Here is a 24530-nt window from a genome sequence, read left to right as displayed (position 1 = left end):
AAAATATCACGGTTCGAGTCATGGAAACAACTTCTTTACAAGGCAAGAGTAAGGATGCGTACGATAGACGTTCCCCCTCCCCCGACCTTTGAAAATTGAGCAATCTTATTAGCTTGGGGCCACGGTCGCCTTTTTTTAATCAAATGAAACTTAAAATTTAGCAAAGCCTTCAAATTATTTAGCCAAATGGGTGCTTTAATTTTAATAATTATAAGGCTTATTTTTAGCGACACCCCCTAGAACTTCATTTTGATCTCACTTTACCCCATGTAATTCAAAAGTCACCACTTTACTCTTTGAAACTCAAAATTCGTTCCATTTTGACTTGTGGACTCTCTCTTTTCCTTGAAACTTATAGGTTGCCTCCTAAAACATATGTGGGATCCAACACCCAATAAGACTATGCCTCATGTGCAAAAAAAAAATATGATTATAAATCTCCATTCTGCATTAACATTCAACAATCTGAGAATATTAAGTTTAAAAGAAATTGAAGACATAAAAAAATTAAAAAAAATTGATTAACCTAGCGCACCCAAATCAAACCCACATAAGAAACTAATAGATCTAAAGGCATGTGGAGTGAATTTTGAGTTGTATAGAGATGACTTTTGAGTTTCAGGGGGCAAAATAAGATCAAAATCAAGTTTGAAGGGGCAAAGTGAAATAACAACTTTTGAGTAAAATAAAACTTTGAGTTTTAGAGAGTAAAATAACAACTTTTGAGTTATAGAAAGTAAAGTGAAATTAAAATCAAATTTCAAATTTACGTGGCTGAAAATAAGCCTAATTATAATTTGGAGGAATTGAAGTGGGCTTTAGTTGCCTGAGATGGATCAGTGCGCACAATTTGGTTATATCTTTAAGCAGGCTTTAGCTCACAGAACCGAAGGGTGCAAGTGGGCTGAAGAGAAAATGCCAATCCTATTTGATATACTTGCGTTGAAGCTCTTAGGAGTTAGGACCATCAACTTTAGCTGCATACATCACTGCACTTCCACTTCACATGTCGTAATGATAAACAGTTGTGACCTTCTCTTAAATTCTTAGAACTTCTATCACCACCCCCAAACCCATTGATGTCTTGAATGTGCTACCAAAGGCTTTGTGGAAGTCGAAATATGAGAGCACTCATCTAGGGATGAATTTACTACTTAGATACTTTCAGCAGTTATCCGCTTTACACTTGGCTACCCAACGTTTACCATGTGCAAGATAACTTGTGCACCAGAGATGCGTCCTTTCTGGTCCTCTTTAGGGCCCCAAATGACACTATTATTTCTTATCACATTCACTCAATGTTTAGGTTGAAATCCCAATTTCATTTTTTCTTTCTTAAAAACCTTTTGTATTCTTTATGCAAAGAACAAAAGTAACCAAACAAGAGCTTAGGTCCACTAACTATAGGGTTTTAGGTTCACCAAACCAAATAAGACCATTTTCTAATTGGCAATATTTTAACATGATTTGAATTTTCAATGCTAAATGGTCACTCCCCTTCTTTTTTTCTTAACAAAACCCTACTCTGTTTAGTACTAATGTGTTAGCCAAAACGATGATGAAATCCCAATTTTGGTCGACTTGCTGCAATATCTTCTGAACAAGCAGTGACAAGTTTGCGACCTAAGAGGTGCGATCATGACCAAAATACCTCCCCTCTTAGCTAACCCAAGTCATAGTTCTGTCGCTTCTTTCTTCATTTTCCATCATTTTGGTCCAAGGAAAGAACCCAGGTGTTGTTAGAACAAAGCTTTTGGGGCTGAAAAAAGAAGAAAAACTTAGCCACTTTCGGTTGTATTGGCACGACATTGTTAGCGGTTCAAATCCCTGTTCAGTTGCAGTGGTGAAACCAGTCTCGAATTCATCAACAGGGTTTGGTTTTATAAGCATGATTGATGATCCACTTACTGAAGGGCCTGAAATGAGCTCAAAATTGTTGGGAAGGGCTCAAGGGTTTTATGGATCTGCTTCACAAAAAGAGGCTGGCCTATTGATGGCCATGAATTTTGCTTTCATTCAAGGCAAGTATAATGGTAGCACCATAACTGTGCTAGGAAGGAACCAAGTATTCAACAAGGTGAGGGAGATGCTAGTGATCGGGGGCAGCGGGCTTTTCTGGTTTGCGACGGGTTATGTTGAAGCAAGAACTCACTATTTCAACCTCACTACTGGGGATGCTATAGTTGAGTATAATGTCTATGTGCTGCATTACTTATCATGCTTAGTTTCTGGGCACATTTACTTTTTCCTTTGCTTGTCTAGCTTGCTTTTGTTTTAAGGTCTTGTAACATCTATATATATATATATATATATATATATATATATATATGCTGATTTTGGATCATGCTGTCCCTTATAATCTGAGGATGAACATTTTTAATCCAAATTCATACAACTTGAATTAGTATCCAATTTATTATATATGTCCAAGTGTGCAAGAAATCATTTAGATTATGTACCATTTTACTTGTGAATTTGCGATGTCCCTTCCTGTGCAATTATTTGTAGTTTTTTCCTCTCATATTTTACCACAAAAAGCTGTCAAGTGGTTCACTCTTTTGCTATAGTTGCAGCTTTTGAAGAAAATTAAGTCACAATTAAAATAAAAGACCATGCCATATGTGTTGATCACCACCGTTTTTCAAGCCATAATTATGTGGTTATGATTGATTGTGATGGAGTTCCAACAATTAAAGCTATTGAAAGTAGTTGTGTCACTGAAATATATCTTCTTGTATACATCTCTCACTCACACGTGATGCGAGATGTGTATACAATAGAATATATGCCATGTTGTATGAATGATTCTCCAAGCCATGAATGGATTCACTTTCCCTCAAAGTTATGTTTGCATACCACTCAAATTTTCTTATAAAACTTTTACTGTAGTAAAAAGAAAACAGCACTTTTTCACATAGACAAAGAGATGAAGTAAGGCTTACGGACCACGGTACAGGAGCACGTATATAGGATGATGTCTTTTGTAGAGGAAGTAGACTCATAGATGGTGATGGTGATGCATATGGTATGGATACCCAATTTTCAAGTTTTATTTAATAAATAAAATGCGTCATTTCCATGGAAAGACAAAAGGACTTGGGTCCACCAAAAACTAGAGATAAAAGTAAGAGTTAGGCCACCAACGCCGGAACAGGATCCCTTATAAGCTCAAAAAATTAAGTTCAAGGATCAAATTATTCGGATCATTAAAATTTGATCTAATAGCTACAAACAGAGGCCCCTCTAAAAGTTAAAATAATTGTAACTGTTGGATCAAATTTCAATGATCCGGATCATTTGATCATTGGGCTTAGTTCCTTTAGGTCCGGAAGGATTCCAGTTCCACCAAAACCTACATGTTAGTCATGAAAAACTATGCTTTCCAAAAACAAATTATCCAGTAATCCAAAAAAAGAAAAACTATCCACTATGATTCTGGGAGGGGTAGTGTTGTTCATATTTTCTTTTTTTTTTACCTTCTAGACATTCTTGTTAATTTTTATTCATTAATATTTTTTAATTCATTCAATCTAGTGATCAGAGTTTGAAAAAAATACATAAGAAGTAAAAATAAGTGTAAAATAAGACCAACATTCGAGAAGCCATTCAACCCCTTCACTACTTTACCTAAAGATCATTCTTTCTTTTTCTTCGACTTCTTTACCAAACCCTTCTCATAATTACCTCACCACAATTTCCCACAGACACAGCACGTCTCATACCAATTAAGTTTGAGTTGTTTAGTCATTTTAGAAAAGTAATTAAGACCCAATTGGATTAACTAGTGAAACATTAAGTTTAATTATGCAATGTCACAACCTGACCCAAAAGAAAAGGGACAAAAAAATGTCGGTAGCCTGTGGTTGGTGGTAACCATGATGGAAAAAATACCCAACTTGGTCAAGCTTTATCACTCATTCCACACTATATATGTCAACACAAAGCTTCTCAATTTCTAAACCAAAGTAGCGACTTTGTTAGATATAGAGCTTCAACCATGGCCAGAACACCTCAAATCGTGGCTACACAATTCATAATTCTCTCACTTCTATCTTCGTTTGCCCTAATTCTTGTCCAAGGAGATGATCAAGAATTTGTCAGAGCCTTGGACCGCAAGCTTCTGGGTCTCAAGAAAGAGAAGTTCAGCCACTTTAAGATGTACTGGCACGACATTATTGGCGGTCCAAATCCCAGTTCAGTTCGAGTGGTGAACCCACCAACCAATTCATCAACAGCGTTTGGTTTAATTAGCATGATTGATAATCCACTCACTGAAGGGCCTGAATTGACCTCAAAATTACTGGGAAAGTCTCAAGGGTTCTATTCGTCTGCCTCACAGAAAGAACTTGGCCTGCTGATGGCCATGAATTTTCACTTCATCCAAGGGAAGTACAATGGCAGCACTATAACGATTCTAGGAAGGAACCAGGTTTTCAACAAGGTGAGGGAGATGCCTGTCGTTGGAGGCAGTGGGCTTTTCAGGTTTGCAAGAGGTTATGCTGAAGCAAGAACTCATACATTCACTCCAACCACAGGAGATGCCACTGTGGAGTATAATATCTATGTGCTGCATTATTGATGATATCTTTTTTTCTTCTTTGCTACCTTTTTTTCTTTGTTCCTTTTTTTTTTCTAATTATGTTGGTCATTTCAGTGCTTAGCTTTTAAGATGACTGAAAGCGTTTTTGGTAAAAATATTTTGTAAACCAATCCTTACTAAGAAAGCAATTGAATCCTAAAAAAACATGTAAGTGCTTTTGGAACCAATTTTTTTTTTTCTTAAAAACGCTTTCAGTTATTTTAAAAGTATTTCAGAACAAGTTCTTAGTACGGTGGTTGAGTTTACTTTATCAAGTATTGGCAAACATGAGTAGGAACGAATTTAGAATTTAGTATTTGTATGCTTGTTTATGTATGAGTCTTTCTCCAAGGCTATATGCATTTGGTTGGTGTTCAATAACTCGGCAGATGACGGATAGATGAAAAATAAATTTTCTTCATTTCAAGCCTGCCAAAATTTTAGGGGTCTCCCCAAGTTTCTTTTTTTGTGGTTCAATGGAGGGGAATAACCTACTTACAACAATTCTTCTTTCTTATCTCTCTCTCTCTCTCTCTCTTTGGATGGCTAAAAAATTGACGAGAGAGATGAACTGATGAGGAGGAGCATACAACCTATTGTATACGGGAGATGATTTTTACACACCTCCTTTAACTTGTTTACACACCCATCTTTGTTTTTTGACATTAAATTAAAAAAATTAATTAACAACGGTCGAGATCAAACACGGGTGAGAGAGTGTTTATCATTTGACAATGTCTACAGCTAGCTGGATACAATTCCTTCTTCCTTTTTTTTTTTTTAAATTTTATTTTTGGTACTTCATTTGACACAATAGGTTAACAAATCAAAAGATGAGAAAAGAAGAAACAAACTAATTTCAAATTTTCAAAAAATAATAATAACTTCAAAGTTCAAACTCATAATTTTATTGTCTCGACATAATTCTTATGCAGTTACAAAATGCGTTTCATAAATGCCTAATCCTAAAACAAGCAAAAAAAACAACCATCTTGAACTTTAATAACAAACTTGAAAGCAAGCATAATTTTTTTTCTCTACTAAAATCTTCTAATACATAAAATAGAAAATACTCCGATATAAAAAATAAACCAAATTGCTAACTTTTCCAATACAATTTTCTTTCGTAGTGGGCATTCATATATATGTGTATAAATCAAAATAAAAAGAAAATAAAACTAATTAAAATAATAACAAAATAAAGGATAAAGTGAATAATACTATGATTGACTTTTTAATGTAAAAATATAATTTTTTGTTAAAGTGAACAATTGACTTTTTAATGTAAAAATATAATTTTTTGTTAAAGTGAACAGTATTGTTGGTTTTTCGTTAAAACTTTCTAAAAAGAAAGGGTTAGGTGAGGTCAACCGACCAACCTTTTTCTTTTTTTTTTGGGGAATTTATCCCAACCTTTTTCTTTTGGAAAATAATTGATCTCAAACAGATGCAGGTGGCACTACAGATTATGGGGCAATGACTTGACCACGATTAGTAGGAAAAGTCTAGTAAAAGAGACATGCCAGCTTGGCGAGTTATACAACATAATTACGACGATGCATCAAAATATCCTTGTTTAAATGGGTTTTAAGGAAATATTTACCGTTTTCTATTAGACGATACTTTAATTCAACAATTTTAATTCATAAATAAGAAATTTAAACTTGAATGCAAATAACGGATGCATTGTTCCTAACATTTGGATCTTATGCGTATCTTTGTTTTGTCTAACCACTTCACTTCACTGCACGAAAACAGTTTTATTATAATTTGTAACGTAACTAATTCTTTTTTATTATTAATTCCAGTGTGGAATTAATAAATGAAAGTCAAATCATTTGAAAAAAGAGTTTTGCCGAACGGCATTGTTGACCAGACCTTTAGATAAACCTACAAAACCACACGTAAGACTTGTAGGCATAAAGAAGTGCCAAAATCATGGATCAAGATCCTCTCCTAATCTAAGGATGATGATCCTTATGACCAAGAGATGTGAATCGTTGGATAAAAATTCAACGGTTATAATTATTATAACTTTAAAAGGACTCTTCTGTTTGTAGCCATTGGATAAAAATCCAACGGTCCACATCTCTTGATCATAAGGATCGTCATCCTTAGATTATGAGAGGATTCTGGTCCCAAAATCATGACTAGGCTCTCCCCATCTCGGCATTCCAGTTCATAATTTTCTCCACCTCTCTTCCTTTGCCTTGATCTTGGTTTCTGGAGAAATTTGAGAGCCCGCTTGGTACTCTATTTGAGTTCAAAATTTTTGATTCAAAAATTGTTTTTTCAATTTTCAACCTATAAACTTGTTTGATAATTTTCTTTTCAAAACTTGAACTCAAAAATAACTAAACAACTAGCCTAAAATTTGAGAACAAGAAAAGTCAGTTTTTACTGTTTTTTTTTTCTTCCTTCTATCGAGAACTATTTCTTTTTCCCAATATACGCGTGACCTTGGTGTCAAGTCCATAGGCACAGAGCATCTGACTCAGAGATGCCGACAACTGCGAGACGTTTCCACGCTTCCCTCCCAACTCCTGATTCACGATCCTCTCACTCTAATCATCCAAAAAACCCCAGCCCCACCTCCTCCACGCCAATTGACAGAGGTGCAAGATTAACAAGTAGAAGAAAATAACACAAAATCAGCCAGTTGTCAAAACAAATGAACAAAGCTTTACTTCAAGCTTAATTGCTCAGTTACCATGGTAATTTTTGAAAATTAGCAACTAAATTCATCACAGGATATGATCGATAGATGAATTATATTAAATACATAAAAGTATTGGAGCTAGTTCCTAAATTATGAGTCCCCTACCATTAAAATAAAAATAATAATTAACACTATACGTATACATAAATAGTTAAATTTACGAGACTAAGTTATTAATTTCCCCCCCTTACCATTGGAGATATACCTAGTATATAAAAGATCATTAGATGGGTCCATCAAATATTATGCTGACGCTTAATGGGACACCACATGTCCCTTGATTTCTTGACTAAAAATACTTTGATTTGAGTCATCATGATGCTGCCAAGTAATTTCAAGTTGCTTGGTTTCTTGTAGTTGTAGGCCCCTTTCCGTAGTTGGTTATACATTTTGGTGGAAAGAGATTCTCTTCGGATCTTTCTTATCAAAATCACCAGATCAAATGATTTGAGCATTTCAAATTTCATTCAACGGTAAAAAATTATCATAATTTAAAAAAAAAATCAAAACAGGTGGGCCGTTAAATAAAATTTGGAAGACCCGTATCACTTGATCCGGTGATCTTGATGAAAGAAATCTGAAGGGGATCTCTTTCCCATTTAGATAAACCCAGTTATGGATGAGGCTCTGAATGATTTTAAGCAGCTTGTGCATGTGTGGTTTATAAGCCCTGAAGAAGTCTTGACCATTTTTAGTGGCCACAACAATTCATGTGAATCATCTTCTCCTCGACCTTATGGTTATAAAAATTGTCGTGAACTTTAACGAAAAGTTTTCGGTACTATTCATTTTAACAAAATATCATATTTTTACACTAAAAAGTCAATCATGGTACTATTCACTTTACCTTTATTTTGTCCTTATCGTTAAAACTCAAATTTTTTAATTCATTTTTATTAGTTTTTCTAAAATTATAAATCAATTATCGTTCGATCTTAATTCAATAAACTATAAATCACAAAAAAAATATGTCAATATGCATATAAATATTATTGACTAACAACTATTTAACTAATAATGCATGACTGATTGACCAATAGTTTCACATCGTGCTAAGAGTTACTTTGCTTCTAAATTTTTATACATATTCATATACATTTGTTGTGTTGATCATTTTATATATGTTCCGATTCAAATTGAAGCAAGCATTCATTGCACATAAAGAAAAGTGGATGTGTAAAAAACAAGAACATACATCTGTACCCCTTTCACTAATTTCCTTTGGCAGCTTAAAATATACATAAAGCATGCAAAGGTGACTGGACCACCATTTTAGGCACGACTTTCTGAATAATATGTTCCCCCGCAACTTTGCCTTTACTAAAACAAAACCTCCCATTTTTATTTTTCAAATATTCTTAATCTCATCTTCTCATGTTCTTGTTCATGGTCGGTCGTACGTGGCATTTTCTCATAGGCAGACACCTCAATTAACGAATCTCAACCATAGATTGCTCTCACCGTCACTGGGAATTATCCCGATGGATCTTGACCCAATAAAGAAAAAGTTACTCGAACCCCTTTAGAAAAAAGAAAACAAAATAACAGACACAGTTTGTTTACATGAGTAAGTAATAAAATTGCAAAGTAAAAATAAAAAATAATAATAATTCGTAGATTGTCTATATAAACCACGTTAACCGCACAACCTTTTCTCAAAGAAGATCAAACCAGTTTACTGTACAAAAAAACAGTCGCACGTAAAACCTTCACTGAAACCCCATATTCAAATTTCAAAACCCTAACATGGCTAGGGACTACGACTATTATTCTTACTGGGACTACTTCTCCATCCCTCTCCACCTTGGCTTCTTCATTTCAATCCTCGTCTTCATCATGGGCTTCACATGGTACATAAATTACGAGTCCATGATTGAGGACTTAATGACTCAAATCAAATTCTTCCTCATGCTTGTTCCAATCATTCTGTTGCTTGTCGTCCACTGCTTATCGGGTGGGTTATCGTTTTTGGTGCCGCTGCCGGAGCAGGATTCGCTTCACAGAGCCGGAGGGTCTCCGTGGGGTGTTGGACTCGTGCTTGTGTTCCTTTTGATCATGATCTCTTACCAGTCTTCTTTGCAGGAACGTTGGTTTCCCTTACTAAGTAGATGATGATGATTTTATTAGATGTATATATATGCAAATGGATGTTTACGTTCTATGAATTTGTAATAGTACTAAAGCTTTGGCTTGGGCTTGGGCTTGTTAATCTTTTTGGCATACACGAAACTGGGTATACCTAAATATTGCCGTTTGTTTTGAGATTACTGTCTGCAACTTGGTCTTGTGATATTCTTTGGGATTTGGATTCGGATTCAAATTGTGGGAATCCTAGATATTCTTATATTTTAACCATTCATTATGCATAGTGATAAAAAATTATTTGATTTTTTTTATTTAAATTTAAATATAAATAGTACTTGATGAAAATTAGTTGCACGAAGAATGGTTAGAATAAAAGGATTCCTGGATCCCTATATTCGGAGAAGATGCTCTTCCTTATTCTTGTAGCTTCTTGCCAGGCCCATCGTCATCATGAGTTCATTATTTATGAATGTTGTTCATTAATCATTGAGTATTTATCACATAAAATTGTTCTTTATCGATATCCTATAAATACAATTTCATAAAGCATAATATTGCTTATTCTCCTTTTAGTTTGGCCATAACCATCTCTTATGGCATGGTACACAGCTCCATGTTTTCTCCAACACAGCATTATAATTTGAGAGAAGTATTAAATACATATAAAGGACAATTCCAAGCTAATAAGGCTTTTTTTTTTGCGAGGGTCGAGAAGGGAGAAGAGAAAAATATTTATCATAAGCTGTCTTACTTTGCAAAGATGTTATTTTACGAGTCGAACATTGAACTTTCAATCACAAAAGAACAAATCTTTCCATTGTACTAAGACTTCGCCTCAAAAATATTAAATACATATGCGGTGCATAATTAATCTCCTCTTCCATTAATCGTGGCTGTGGTTGATGATGGAAAATAAATATTATCCTTAGTTACGTGGGGTTAATAAAGTGTGCCTAGTTCATTCAATAATCATATATAGATGGATATTGTTCTTACCCCTTACGCCAGCGAAAAAGGGTGTGTTGACCGTGGGAAGCTAAGGATACTGACAGCAACCTAATCAAAGTGTCATTAGGTGTTTTGGCTTCATTTCTTGTGATGCATATATAGCTGGAATTGGTATTGGTGCCATCTGGTGCTATCAATGTCCAACATTACGACATCACCAACAGTTGGTATAAATTGCCATACAGCTAGACTGCTAGAAATCGCATTCATTTTGAAAGTAAAAAATTTCTTACAAGTGTACAACTTTAATAGTTAGACAATTTAAATCATGAGTTGAAGTCATCTGATTCTCGAAAAAAAGAAAGCTGAGGACATTTGAATCTCTCCACTATTGTCGTAAGACCTGAAATTTTAAGTCATCGTTTGAATTATATCAGACCCGAATTTCTTTATAGCTTCGATATTTGGGAAAAGATCGGAGGGTTAGAAGACAGTTTTTTCAGTGTATTGAGTATGAGAATATATGTCATTATACAAATTGAGTAACACTTGAAACAAAAAAAAAAAAAAACTTCAGTTCTTCTTTTAATAACGTAATGTAACGCTCCTTGTTTCTCCTAAAAAACCAACTATCGTCCATGATGACCATAAGATCTTCATATCAAAAACATATGATCGGAGAATATTTTACTTTATATTTTTCTACTCTCTTCGTCTCATTTCTTTCTACATTTTCGTCCATAGTTTCATAACGTTGATAACTCATTTTCTCGACTCAAACACTGACTAATGAATCAAGTATGAGCAATTAAGCACTTCCCAGTTCCCAATATTAGATATATATATATATGTATATGTATGTATATGTATATGTATGTATGTATGAGACAATGTAACACAATCAGCGAGATGGACAAGTTTCCTAGATCACGTGTCAGAGACGTCAGTATCACGTGACTCTTGCCATGAAGCACTGGAGGCCCACCGCCCACAGGGCCTGTACCGACGGCCAGGTAGATTGTAATCTAACTGTACACAAAACTGCAGCAGGCAGAGCACATAAGCATATATATATATATATATATATATGTGTGTATGGTTGTCTAAACGCAATATTCGAAACAAAAACAAATTTGGGTTTGAAGGGGTGCTTGAACCATTAACCACGTTCCTCGTTCGAGCATTGCTTGAGGAGTCTCGAGAGGGCTCGAACACTGCTCAAGGGGACCTCGAGTGACAGAAAAACATGGATATATATATATATATATATATATATATATGACTTTGATGATACCATAACTACATTCCAAGCCAATTATGTATCATAATGTGTATTAATTTTCTCATATCACAATGCGCGATTGATTATAAAGTGTAATCAAGTTCTTCTCATCCAACCTTGAGTGACTATATTTCAAAAACATGTTAATGTCCTTAATGTTTTACAGAAAACGATGATGTTCAGATTTTCTTATTACATATATGGAAGGTCCATACCTTTGTCTAGATAGAGGCTCTACTTCTTAGTGGGGGATCAGCCTAAATTTGACTTAATTATAGAAACTAATTAGTCGACAATCAACTGTCTAGGTTTCTAGTTAGGGAGTGATCCATTGCCTGGTTGTCCTAGCTCCCCGGTTGAACTGGTAGTACACTCAACTAAAAAATAATACACTTTCATATTGGCTTCTGCATAATTTCGTTTCCACATTAATCAAACCACAGTAAAGTCAGCAATATGTCCATTTCTTGCTTCTTCATTTTTTTTGTTCAACTGTTCTTTGTTGGGTAGAAGATATTAATAAATAAATAATGTGGCAGAAGGCAGAAATTAAACATAAATTAGCAATATGCTCCATAGTCCATGGCTTGGGATCATCGGTAATGCACCTCAATTATTGAAGAGTTTGTGAAATTCCTAGTAAAAACGCAAATGAATTCTGAAAAAACACTTCAAGTGTTTTTGGAACTCAAAATATTTTTTCTAAAAATACTTTGGTCATTTTAAAAGCACTTCCAAACGAGCTTTAAAAGTTTTGTTTAAGTAATTTGTTACTTTTAGCACTTTTTTTCCTTCCGAATTTTAACCACTCGTGGGGGATTTGAGCACTGCTCAAGTGATCTCAAGGATTCTTAAGAAAGGAACAAAGTTGAAGAAGTAGCAATTAATTAGATTTACACACACATTATTAAGTACGATTGGAAAAGGATAGCCGCACAAATCACTCAGAGGATAAACGAACATTACATTTTCATACTTGCCCTTCCAAAAGAGAGACATAAATTAAACTAGAAAAGAAGGCCATGCAAGGAAGGCTGGTAAGATATGAGAAAGAAGAGCAGAAATAGTAGAAAGGCCACACCCCAAGGCGATCCCCCGGCTCTATGAATGGCTCCGGGCTCCGACCCCGGAATGCCAATGTTAACTTGGCTGCCTGTGGAGAGCCAGTGAACTACAATGACTATAAGTAAAGGAGAAATTACCAACAAACGTTGCAGCAGCTCAGACACGGTGGCCATCACTGCATCGTAAACAGTATAACCGACAAACCCGCAAACGAGTATTATAGTAGCCATTGGGAGCCAATTCTCCGACAGACTGAAAAGATAAGAGCTTGATCTGGAAGCTGAAGCCATGAGCAAATAGTGAAGTGTGCAGAGAGTGAAAAGCCTTTTTGCAGTTACTCTGGTGGAGTGAGGTGTGTACGGTGCACTGCTCAGCAAGAAAAATACTTGAGACACGCACTTCTTTAACTTCTGTCCCATTTTCCATTTTATAACAAAGGGTAATTTGCAAATTAAATTTACCAAGTCTAAATTGGAATTTTACCCTCTGATGTGAAAGCACGCGATCAAGGATTGAACGTTGTATTGCCCAAATTAGAAGCGGTAAATAAGAATGTCACTGTCAGGACTTTCGGTTCCCACAATAATTTTCACACAAGAGCAGGTAGTGCGATGCTACATATGGTTGACATTACGCAAGGAAGTTTCCTCAAATTGATGCTTGAGGATGTTTCCTCACGTTGATGCTTTGACAACAACGGGGGGAAAGCAGGAGGAAGGGATGATGATCAGCAGGTACTGAACCAGGTAAAATAATCTGAACAGTTGCAGTTACTTGTAGAGTTAGATGGCGGAGAGCGTCGAAAGGGTGTGATGGTTATCGTCGTAAAGCTCAATGTACATTCTTCCGTTTTTATGATCATGGTAATGAGTCGAGATCTTTCCCGCACCTCACTGTTTGGTTCCCAAAGCAAATTGTACGGTTCAAGAAAAAGATATCCGGGCTCTTTGTTGGTGTGATATTGGTCAGCATAATGAGTTAATAATGTGGTTTCAATTTGAGTGGTCCAATTTGCTGGTTCTTGGTTCCGGACAATGAGATCCGGAGAGAATCCCATCTCGATGGTAAGTATCATTGCGCATGCATTTCGAAGTTTTTGTCCTCTATTTTGACAGACAGGATGTAATGGACCCTAATGTTTTACGACCGGGAAGGTTTGGTAAGCAAGTTTTTGTAGATGAAGGAATCTACTTTGACCAAAGAGACTCACTTTGAGCAAGCACTGGCCAAAATTACAGTCTCTAAAAGAAGAGGGACGGATCAGTGTCTACATTGTTTAATGCCTAGTACCTTTCAACAAACAATTCTTTCCAACACTACCAACTTTCTAAAAACTTCGTTTTCCATTGATTTTCCGGTGCAGGAACCGCAACACAGAAATTTGGAACCACATCTTCACCATACATACAAACTCTACATTCGAGAACCGATTATAAAACAAAAAATCATCCAAATTTGAAATTGTTAAGTTATCCAAATGTATTGAATAAATGAACAGTTTATTGAATATGCTATTTACTACTCACACAGTTGATTTGTCTATATATTTATTACTTACATGGTCAATTTGTTCAATATATTTCACTGTCAATGAAAGTCCACTTTACAAATAATTGACCACGGAGTCATTTTATTGGTTGGTCAGACCAGACAAATCTTATTCAAGTTGTTATAAGAAAGGGTAATGTTAGGTAAACCAAATTTTTAAACAATATTGCAAACCAGATGATGTGTCGCCAATAGAAAATAAACACGTTAATCAGCACTTAATAATTCAATTATCCATAACCAAATCATTGGGTTTTCAAATTTTGGTTTAAAATTTTGATCTCTACATTACCGAAAAAAAAAAATCAAACCTAATTATTTTATATATTGTGTCATGCTGTAATTTGCAACCACTGACTCCAATCATACAAAGGAGCCAAGCAACAGTTAAAAAGAAAAGAAATTTGGATTATGGACCACTTGTCATCCAAAATCCTCTGTCATGTCGTTCGGGTTATATATGGGCTCTCAGTTCCGGTGTCTAAAAGGCCCATAGTTTTTCTCAGAACTCCGCCATTCAGCAACTAAAAAGGCGCCGTCGTCGTATTCGGCGGAGAAGTAAAATTTCAGCGAGAGAGAAGAAACAATGAAGGAGTTGGACTCTGAAACCTCAAGGAAATCCGGCAACAACAAAGACAGGTCCACAAAGCCTCCCTTCATTCCAGCAAAAGACGACACGAAACCAGTTCTCCAAGACCCTGTCAGTCTCTCTCTCCTCTCTCTCTCTCTCTCTCCCTCCCTCCCTCTGTTCAATTCTAATGTTTGGAATGTTGTTTTGGTGTTGGCAGATACTGAGATCCGACCCGATTGAGACGGAGGAAGCCGTGCTCCGGTTGCCGCCCTTCCCAATTGCCAGATCAACAAATCCTCCGCCCAAAATGAGTTTAACTCTTGTTTCTTCGGACAAAGCGATATTCTATGAGAAACGGATTCGAACTCAGATGTAACATTAATTGATGGATGTTTTTATACTTTGGTGAATGAGAATGATGATTGTACGATGAATATTAGATGGTTCAAGATTCAAGCTTTTATAAAATTCTCTTGTTTACGTTTCATTTCTGACTGCCGGATTGTAGTGCTCATTACAATTTAACTTTTGGTAATCTAAAAACGCTTTCAGTTATTCAAAAAGCACTTCTAAACAAACCATAACGAACGTCGGAACAAAGTGTTACTCAAAGCCAAAGTGCAGAAGATTTAAGATTGCAGAAAGCTTTCAAATCTTAAATTGAAGAAAGCAAGTAAACTCGAAGGTTTGAAATTTTCATTCCCGAGTAATCCAAGGAGATTGTTCATCCGAGGAAATAACTCCAAAATGATATTGTTCTCCAATGTAGAGTTGCAACAAAGATGAATAAATCCTACTGTAACAACAGTGAATCAATTCTCCTCTTCAGATGATGCCGAATGAACCTGATCTTGAAGGCTAGGGAAATTTGCAGGCAGTATAAACAGGGGATCAGCACCAGCAGAACCTTTAAGAGCAAGACCTAATGCATAGCCCAGTGCACGCGCAACAGGAACAGCAACAGCATTTCCAACCTGCATGTACCTGAAACGATTCCAAATGTAAATACCTACCACCCCTCTGGATTGAATTAATAACTAGCTGTTAATCGAGCAATGTCTCAAACTCTAACTCCTTTGGCCTCATTGACCAAAGAACATCAATAAAAGACGGTTTAAAATAGGATACCTTTCTTTTATAGGCCCGCTGAGCTTGTAAAAATCCGGAAAGCCTTGTAGCCTCGCATTCTCACGAATTGTCAGCACCCTATCTTGCTCGGGATGCATAATTGCCTAAAAAGAAATACAAGAGATTGTGAGCAGATGATCGTCTTTTCATGTCTGAAAATAATTGTCAAATTACATGAGAGTATACTTGGTTATGAGGTTCGGCTCTTGTGACCACTGTTGGCACAGTTTCATCCCACCACAAACGGGCAAAGGGTCTGCATAATTTCATTCAAAAATCATATTAAGCAACCGAACCACACAATAATAAGTTTAAAATTTTGAACAAAACTCAAATTCTTACTTCGATGAAGACCCATTCACGAAACTCATAGCATAATCTGGGATCTACCATTACAATGTAATTAGAATCACACAAAGTTGCAAGAAAACTAAACCAGTAGAAAACAGATAAATTTTTACCAACGGTTTGCCAGAAGCCAAATACACCCTGGCTACTTCTGGATCCCACTCAACCTTGTTATCACCACGCACACGAACACCTGGAAGATCTCTGAAGCATGCACCCTAGTTCCCAAGAAACAAAAGTAAACATATAAATTGTCATGAAGAGCATAGGATTCTGTCAAGGAACTGTAGAAATGACAAAGCAATGTGACCATGCATTCAATGATTAAGAACGGACCTTTCTCTTGGGAACTTCACAAACACGTGCATAATCATCGGCATTCAATTGCAGAGGGCGGTGATCATAAAGAACGTTTTGTATAGAGTTGTCCTTTGAAGTCCCCATTAGGTCTGTATCGAACAGAATGTAAATCAACTTTTGTAAAATATGACAGCTCCAAAAAATCACGTATCAAAATTTGAAAAGAAATGGAGCATCTTACATTCTTTGCTTAGTCTTATAAGCCTCTGAAACTCTGTCTTGGGTGCCACCCCATAACGCATCTCATCTCTTTCTTCATTATTTGCAACCTATGTCCAAAGATAGATAGAAATAAGAAGCAATGTAAAAGGGAAAAAAAAAAAAAACATAACACCAAAAAAAGAAAATTTTAGAAGACATTACAGCAGGCAGATCGGAAATCGCATCATCCAGAAAAAGACTTTTTCCTAATTGGGTCTGATGACCTTCATCATAAGCAACAGCATTACCCTGCATTTTTCACACGTTGTTTTACTGCAAAACCATAGAAAAGTCAAAGCACAAGCACTTGAACTCGTACCTCAAACTGTGTAGGAGTAACACCCCTTGAAACAACGTCATGCGTAGGAAGTGGGTACTGGGGCAAGATCTGCAAAACTCAAAACAATTAGCCTATGAGATTAAACCTGCACCATAGTAAAACTTGATAATTTATCCATTACTACCTCAGTAGGACGCGCCCCCCACAAAAAAACTCGCATACGGAACTGTGGAAGCCCATATGCACCTGCTGCCATCATTCCCATCCTCACTTGATAGTTCATATCTACAAGGCGTCCCAAGGCATATCGTCCAAGGAATCCATCGGCAAATTTTAAAATATCAACAACATTTTCCATCAAAACAAATTTTGGCTTTAGGTACCGAACTATGTCCATGTACACCTCTAACTGTTGGTTTTTGTCATCTGCTAATGGACTTTCTGTGTTCCTAAATCTGTTGAAACCACTAACTCCTTGGCAAGGGGGTCCCCCACACACCACATCAACATCACCCTATGGCAGGATATCAGAAAATGTCCAAAACAATATTAAATGAAACATCGATGACGATAATCTGTACTCAAGCATCTACGAATTCCAATTAAAGGTTTCAGTGAAAAAATCATTTACTTACCGGTAAAGGCAATTTTTTCAATCTGTAACCTTCAGTAATAAATTCTTTGATAGCCTGCTTACAATGCCTGTTTGACAGAAAAACATGAGCTTTAATTTAAAACATAACAGTACATAAATGATTTATAACATGCATCTGATAATCCTGCAAGCATAAATAACAGTTGCATACTCCAATTCATTCATCGGCTCCCAGGTGTCTTCCTCAGGCCCGTAGCCCTTCCAATGAATCTAAATACATCACAAGGCAAGCAAATTTTGCATAAGGAACTAATGAATTTAGATTTGCAATAACACGCACTCACATAACTATATATCGCTATAAATATTTACAGAACATGCATTTATAAATTTCAAAGTTGATACCTTAAAGTATATTCCCTTCTTTTCTGTTTTTTTGGGGTCACCAAAACATACTCCTACCACGCAATCAACTTCAAAAACTTCAGAATCATTCTTGACATTTCCACTAACATCTTCCTCTTCTTCTTCATCTTCTTCTTCATCTTCTTCTTCCTCTTCCTTTCCAAAGAATTCAAGTATACTCTTATCTACATCCTCCTCTAAATTGTCATTCTCAACCAACTTTAAACACATGCATAGTTTTCTCCATGCCTTGAGCATTGTGAGAAAATCTTCAGCAGCTTCATTTCGAACCTAATGTGTGAGTTAGGCAATGAATTATGCAAACAAAAAAAAAAATTAAAGCATCACATCAAATGTTAGGAAAACGGGAAAAATACAAACACAAACCTCTGTCTCTGGATGGTTTTGTGCCAAACTCTTACAAGCGTACTTATTGTAGTCAACAGCCCATCTCTAAAAGACATAGACAAGAAAACAATATCAAGCTTTGCCTTGACATACATTCAACTGATGTGAAAAAAATAACTAAAATTGAATTAAGAAATAGGGACTTACTGTAACAAGATTGACATTGGCCAAATGTGCACCAAGGCACAGGCCAGTAGACATCGCTCCGCAACCAGAATATAGATCTAAGAGCCGTACCTCTGATTTGGTACGCTCTCCATTTGGCAGCTTTGAATCAACCTCGCTATCCAAAAAAACATCATCCTCAACAGAGATAGTTGAGTCATCACTTCCAGTCTGCATATTTTCTGAAATTTCAAAATAAGAAATAACATGTGAACACATTGGAGCCTTCCAAATGAACAAAAGCGAAAACCAGTATCACAACAATAAGTAGAAAGAGAACAATAACCTGCTGGCAGATTGACAAAAGTAGAATACGGTAGCAGATACTTGGTGTCACAATAGTAATTGCACACTGGAATTGATTTACTCTTCGAATCTTCATCAACCTGAGAGAGAAAAAAAAGATAACTCACCTCATGCTGGACTTAATGAACCAAAAAAAAAAAAGCATGAACACGGAAACTACAAGCATACATTTAGTGTCAGTCTAACAATATGAAGTTTTTCAAGAAGACAATTCAGAGGATTATCGTCTCGGACATCTGAAAAGAATACACGCCCACAAGCAACAGTAGCACAGTGCTTTATGACCTACAAAAAAATAATAATTCAGCGCCCAATAACTGAATCCTTGCTGTTCAATGTAAGGAAATCATGAAACAAAGTATTTCGAAAGAGAATCATGAATTGGTTTCTTTTTAAATATCTTACAGTGTCTCGTGATCTATAGTACCATTGTGCAGTAAAATACAATAGCCCACCAATTGCCTCAAACATTTCCACAATCTTACAAATGTATGGCTCTTCTTTCTCCCCTGACTAAACATAAAAATGAATGGAAAACATTGTCAAATCACATAATATGGAAACAAAACAATAGTATTCAAAAACATTATGTGCACATGAATTTTGCTAACTTTTGTAGAGTTGCAATAGGGAAACAGTTACGATTATAAAATCAGATAATGGAGCAGACCAATTACTCTAATCTTACTTCTCACTTGCGAGTGTTTCTATAAATACTTCATAAATGAATATCAACAAACAACAAGTCATGCAAACTCACAAATACATGGGCATCATCGTAGAGGTCATAATTGATTCCATCTACCAACGCCTTTGTGTAGTGACAATGAGCTTGAATTATATCTTCATCACTGTTTTGGATTATATTGAACATAAAAAACCAAAGGTACACAATCAAAAAACAATCAAACAGTAACCAACCTGTTAAAACACAAAAGGACTACTTGGAGTAACCCAAAGATAAAATATACAGAAACTAAAACTTACTCGTTGGAGTTGTTTTGCCCATTCATCTTTGGCTTCTGCACCAATGCAAGGCTCACAGTCAAAATTAAATAAGAGCACAATATCGTAAAGCATTCCACCAGCATATATCAAGCTAATACCCAATGGTTGATACTTGATACTCAAGTTTAATATCTTCAGCGTGTATTTCGTGAAGCAAATACAGTGGCAGATGAATCACCTTCTCTTCTTTTGGTCATAACTAACCTAATGTATCAGTTTGCTTCTCAAATTTTCCTATTACCACTGATCATAACTATGCATAATATAAGTATCCAAGGATTGTGATTTTCCTTTCATAATATTTCTTCATTTCCTTTCATAACCCAAGGAATAACATAAAAGACTCACAACTGATAACTAACTATGCGGCTTCAAATAAAGTTATTGGGAGGGGAGGCGGGCATGCGGGAGGGAGGGTTTCGCCACACCCGCCATGCCACCACAACCACCAGATTCATCCAATGTTGCCAACAAAACAAAAGGACACTTTGAAAATTCAGCAACTTGAACAATAAGCAAATCCAACAAAGAACTGTAAAATCAAGTTGAAAGCTTTAAACCCAAAAATTCTTCCCAAAGCTTCAATAACATGTTCACCAAAAATTCTTACCAAAGTGTCATATTACTTGATCATCTATAAACCCTAAATCTCCAACATTTTCACCAAATCCAAGCTAAATTCTACAAAAAAAAAAATCAAAACTTGAAACAAAATCTCTCACCTTTCCAACATATCTCTTGGGGTATTGCTTACGAGCCTCCTCGTCTTCCATCGGTTCGCCAAGAAACCTTGCTTCCTCTCCATCGTCATCAGCCGCAGCTACCTCCTGAGTCACTGGGTTCCTCGGCGGAGAAGCTGCTTTTTCCACACTCGTTGCTACCTCCTCTTCAACTCTCGCCTCCTTGGTTTGCCTCGGCTTCTTCGATTCCGGGGGAGAACCTGAAGAGGTTCCGACCTTCGCCTTCCGCTTGGAAGCCATCCTGCGTACGGCGCAAAGAGATAGCGGAGAGAGGCTGAATGGCCGGAGAAGACGGTGGAACTTAGAGAAAGGGAGGGGTGGACAGAGAGAGAGAGCGCGACAGGGCTTTTTTGTGAGTGCGTGAGTGATTGGGATTCTGTTCAGATGTGGGGCGAGAACTTTCAAGGAGTGGGAAGTGCGGGGGCGTGTGGGCGGGAAAACGGAAATTTGGGAAAGTGGGATTTGAATTTTGAGGTGACGTTTTGGTTTTGGAACATTGGGACTTTGGGGGGTGTTTAGTTGCGGGGAGATAATAGTAGGTGAGAATGAGATAGGAATTTTGGCTACGGTGGTGTGTCCATCTCATCCATTTGTGCATAAGTTTGAATCTCTGTCTATATTAATTAAGATATTTTACAATGTGTTGGTCAAAAAACAAAAGGTGGAAAGTATTTATTTTTGGTTTTGAAAGTGTTCTATCATTACAACTGAGCTAGGATCCAAATTACTCTGCAAAATTTTTTGTTGTTGTATAATGGAATGTCGAGTTGATTCAACTGTTCTTGCGAAATCACATTATTGTATTCCGACAAACATGGATGAGAATTGGAGCCACGTTGAATTTCAGGATTTATGCATTACCTTTTGTAGTGGATAGGCAATGGAGATTTTCAGGATTTATCCATTACTTGGGAAGTCGCTATACGTCGGTAATGGAGATTTTCCAAGCGAAAAGAGCATTGGATATGATCAACTAAAGCAAAACTATCCATGCACGCTGCCAATAGGATCGAAATAAAATTGTGGGTTTAGACCTTGGTTCTTGAAACAGATCAAAACTGTGATGTAGAGGACTATGTCTAATTCAAAAGTGATTAGTGAAAATGAGCTTTTTTATAAGTTCAGTTTGAAGAGAGTGAAACTAATAGAGTTGCAAGTCAATGAAAACCTTACAATGGCTGAACACTATTTAATTTTGAAAGACAATTGATTTCATGATTGAATGTACCTAAATGTAGCTTGTGTATTCGGAGCCAAGCAGTTTCTAAAGCAAAAATTCTAAACAAAATTACAATCCATGAGAAATTTCAATCTGTTATCTTGGTGGAAGGCCCAACCCTTTGAACCACGGTTAGAGGCGAGTGTTATGCAGAACTATTTGAACTTATTTATATTTTTTATTTATTTATTTAACAAACGATATTATCTAAACTAAGGGGGAGGGGATGGGCTTAGCCTCACAATGGATCAGCAATAATGTTGTTCAAATTCACCTTTAACGAGAATTGAACCTAAAACCTCTCACTTACAAGTGAAGAAGAATATCACTAGATTGTAGTACTAAGTGGAATACCATTAGATTTAAACTCTTTAGTTTTGGATTTTATATCGCTATTTTTAACTTAACTTTTAAGAGATTTTGCACAGAAAAGTGCATTTTGTATAATAGAAAGATGATAATTTGGTTAAAATACGCACAATGTTATGGACAATAAATGCCCTGTGGAGAGATTACTCTCCGTCTTCCCTTTACTTTTTGCTCTTATGTGTTCTGTACCAATATTTCAGAAAATTGACAGTTTCAATTTTGGCAGTTGGATTATTAAAACACATGTACTTTCACTAAAAGAAATAGAAGTAACGAATTAGATGAAACACTGCATCAGTGAGGTTGCAGACAAATATGAGATCCCCGTTCGGTGGAACACGGCTAGCTAGTCAGGATATGTATATGAGAGTTCTTTTGTGTCACATAATACCATCGGTACATGCTTGATCATCAATAGTACTAGTACCGCCTCAGCATGGTTCAGCTGCAGGATCAATGGCGGTTTCAGAAATCCTTAGGTTTGGGTACTTATATAACTATTAGGTTCGTAATATTTATTGAAGTGAATATTACAAAGTGTTATGAGGAGGAGGGCAACGTAGATAGAATAGGTTGCACATTTGAACCACAAAAGGAATGAGATGGTGATGGATATGAAGAAGGCTGTGACTCCAAAAAATAGGCCAAAATTATGGAAAAGCTGGGCAATTGATATTCCGGCGGGACAGTAGCTGAAGTGAACAAACTTGCTTACCAAGATACAAGTGAAGGCAAGCAAGACTAATAGTCCAAGAAAGTAAAAGATTATAAGGAGCTGGCCCGAGAGAATTTGGACAAAGAGAAGCGCTAGTCCAATAGCCGCTGTCAAGCAAAACATGATGATTATCTTTGGCCAATCTAAGTTGTTTTTGTGATACTTATAGTTAGTCCTCATGTCTACAACCTGTTGCACTGCAGCTTCTAAGTCTTGTTTGCGATCGCGATCGAGATCATCCGGACTAATTACAAGAAGTTTGAGTAGTTCGATTGTCTTCGCAATAACTGCAGGGAGAATAGGCTTTAAGAATTGATCAAAAGAAGTATTAACAGCACACTTCATTTTTATTCTGCACAAGAGATGGGGAGAGAGTGAGAATGGTTAGAGAGATGTTTTATATATTATATAAGGAGGGAAGAATGAAGGAGAGACAAAAAGATTGTCTACAGTGGCGGAGGGACGAAGAGACATGGACTGGCCTGGCCCTTGGTCCATCATGAAACCCTCCTCCTATTGGCCTGGCCATTGGTCCATCATGATCTTTTGTTTTCATACCTCATTCATTTACAGTCGTGCTCTTATTGGTCAATTCTTTCCAAATTCCAACTTCCAGGTTTGGTTACGTCCAACTAACTGTAATATTTTATTATATTGATATGACATAAAATTAATAATCTTTAACATCTGATAAACATCCTTAAAATTAAACCTTAACTTATAAATTTTTTTAAAAGTTTACTTTAATCTTTCTCAACAGCGGTGCAACCCAAAAGCAAGACTTCAACTCTGGGTTAATTACATTTAACATCTTATTACGTTTGAAACATTACATTAACATCTCTTCATGATTTAATTCACTTTCACATAATTCTTAAGTCAAAATTTTGCTAATAAATTGACAACTTTACCCTTATAACTAAATATTTAAACAATAAAGAAAATCTTTATAATTATGTAGAAGAAATATAAAAAAAATAAATTAAACATTAAAACAAAAGGAAACCTTAAAGAAAAGGTCCCGATACTGTTCACTTTAATAAAAACCATATTTTTACACTAAAAAGTCAATCATAGTAGTATTTATTTTACCCTTTATTTTGTCCTTATCGTTAAAACTCAAAGTTTCCAAGTTTTTTTCATTAATTTTCTTTTAAAAAAATATCACTATTCACCATTGCATTTTTTGTTCTTTTAACTTGATACTAGTTTTTGTAAGCGGTAAGAAAAATTGGTTTTGAAGATGAACCCACATTTCTCGAGAGCTCTTCAATTACACAAGAAATTGCGGATGAAGAAAGTATTGCTACCAATCATTCAAGAAAAAAAACTTCACTGGAACAATTATCATACACTGCGTGCACAAAGGAAACAATGCATACGATCCAAAGTTGTGTGGTTGAGATTCCTTGCGGCAAGTCCAAAGATTTTGGTTTTTCTCTCCTTGTGAGAGCTTTTCTCGCTGATGTGTGAGTGTCCTCTGCTT

At 36.1% G+C, this 24530-nt stretch overlaps 5 protein-coding genes and 1 pseudogene across 5 annotated transcripts; 4 read left to right on the top strand and 2 right to left on the bottom strand.

Annotated features, from left to right (window-relative positions):
- Nucleotides 1-1450: 1450 nt before the first annotated feature.
- On the top strand, nt 1451-2359 carry LOC137716576 (dirigent protein 22 pseudogene; annotated as a pseudogene).
- Nucleotides 2360-3951: 1592 nt separating this feature from the next.
- LOC137715065 (dirigent protein 22) lies at nt 3952-5009 on the top strand. Its single transcript, XM_068454287.2, has one exon. The coding sequence runs from the start codon at nt 3998-4000 to the stop codon at nt 4577-4579; it is 582 nt and encodes a 193-aa protein (XP_068310388.1). The 5' UTR covers nt 3952-3997; the 3' UTR covers nt 4580-5009.
- Nucleotides 5010-8953: 3944 nt separating this feature from the next.
- On the top strand, nt 8954-9560 carry LOC148698307 (uncharacterized). The gene has a single exon (XM_088691837.1). It carries the CDS (start codon nt 9045-9047, stop codon nt 9408-9410), a length of 366 nt encoding a protein of 121 aa, XP_088547963.1. The 5' UTR covers nt 8954-9044; the 3' UTR covers nt 9411-9560.
- A 2940-nt stretch (nt 9561-12500) lies between these two features.
- On the bottom strand, nt 12501-13013 carry LOC148698306 (uncharacterized). The gene has a single exon (XM_088691836.1). It carries the CDS (start codon nt 12966-12968, stop codon nt 12621-12623), a length of 348 nt encoding a protein of 115 aa, XP_088547962.1. The 5' UTR covers nt 12969-13013; the 3' UTR covers nt 12501-12620.
- Nucleotides 13014-14699: 1686 nt separating this feature from the next.
- On the top strand, nt 14700-15284 carry LOC137716619 (uncharacterized). Its single transcript, XM_068456063.2, has 2 exons — nt 14700-14926; nt 15015-15284. Exons 1-2 carry the CDS (start codon nt 14813-14815, stop codon nt 15171-15173), a joined length of 273 nt encoding a protein of 90 aa, XP_068312164.1. The 5' UTR covers nt 14700-14812; the 3' UTR covers nt 15174-15284.
- A 148-nt stretch (nt 15285-15432) lies between these two features.
- CMT3 (chromomethylase 3) lies at nt 15433-21240 on the bottom strand. Its single transcript, XM_068455821.2, has 21 exons — nt 20724-21240; nt 19981-20015; nt 19754-19844; nt 19399-19506; nt 19162-19278; nt 18974-19073; nt 18670-18869; nt 18502-18567; nt 18115-18405; nt 17921-17979; nt 17750-17816; nt 17299-17628; nt 17154-17222; nt 16997-17083; nt 16815-16902; nt 16610-16722; nt 16387-16491; nt 16268-16311; nt 16112-16181; nt 15926-16029; nt 15433-15781 (listed from the first exon to the last, which is right to left on the bottom strand). The coding sequence occupies exons 1-21, from the start codon at nt 20979-20981 to the stop codon at nt 15610-15612; spliced, it is 2574 nt and encodes an 857-aa protein (XP_068311922.1). The 5' UTR covers nt 20982-21240; the 3' UTR covers nt 15433-15609.
- Nucleotides 21241-24530: the final 3290 nt, after the last annotated feature.

This window comes from Pyrus communis, chromosome 3, assembly GCF_041283825.1.
Source record: "Pyrus communis isolate YQ-2024b chromosome 3, ASM4128382v1, whole genome shotgun sequence".
In the NCBI taxonomy this organism is placed as follows: Eukaryota; Viridiplantae; Streptophyta; class Magnoliopsida; order Rosales; family Rosaceae; genus Pyrus; species Pyrus communis.
This window is presented reverse-complemented; position numbering and strand designations above follow the sequence as displayed.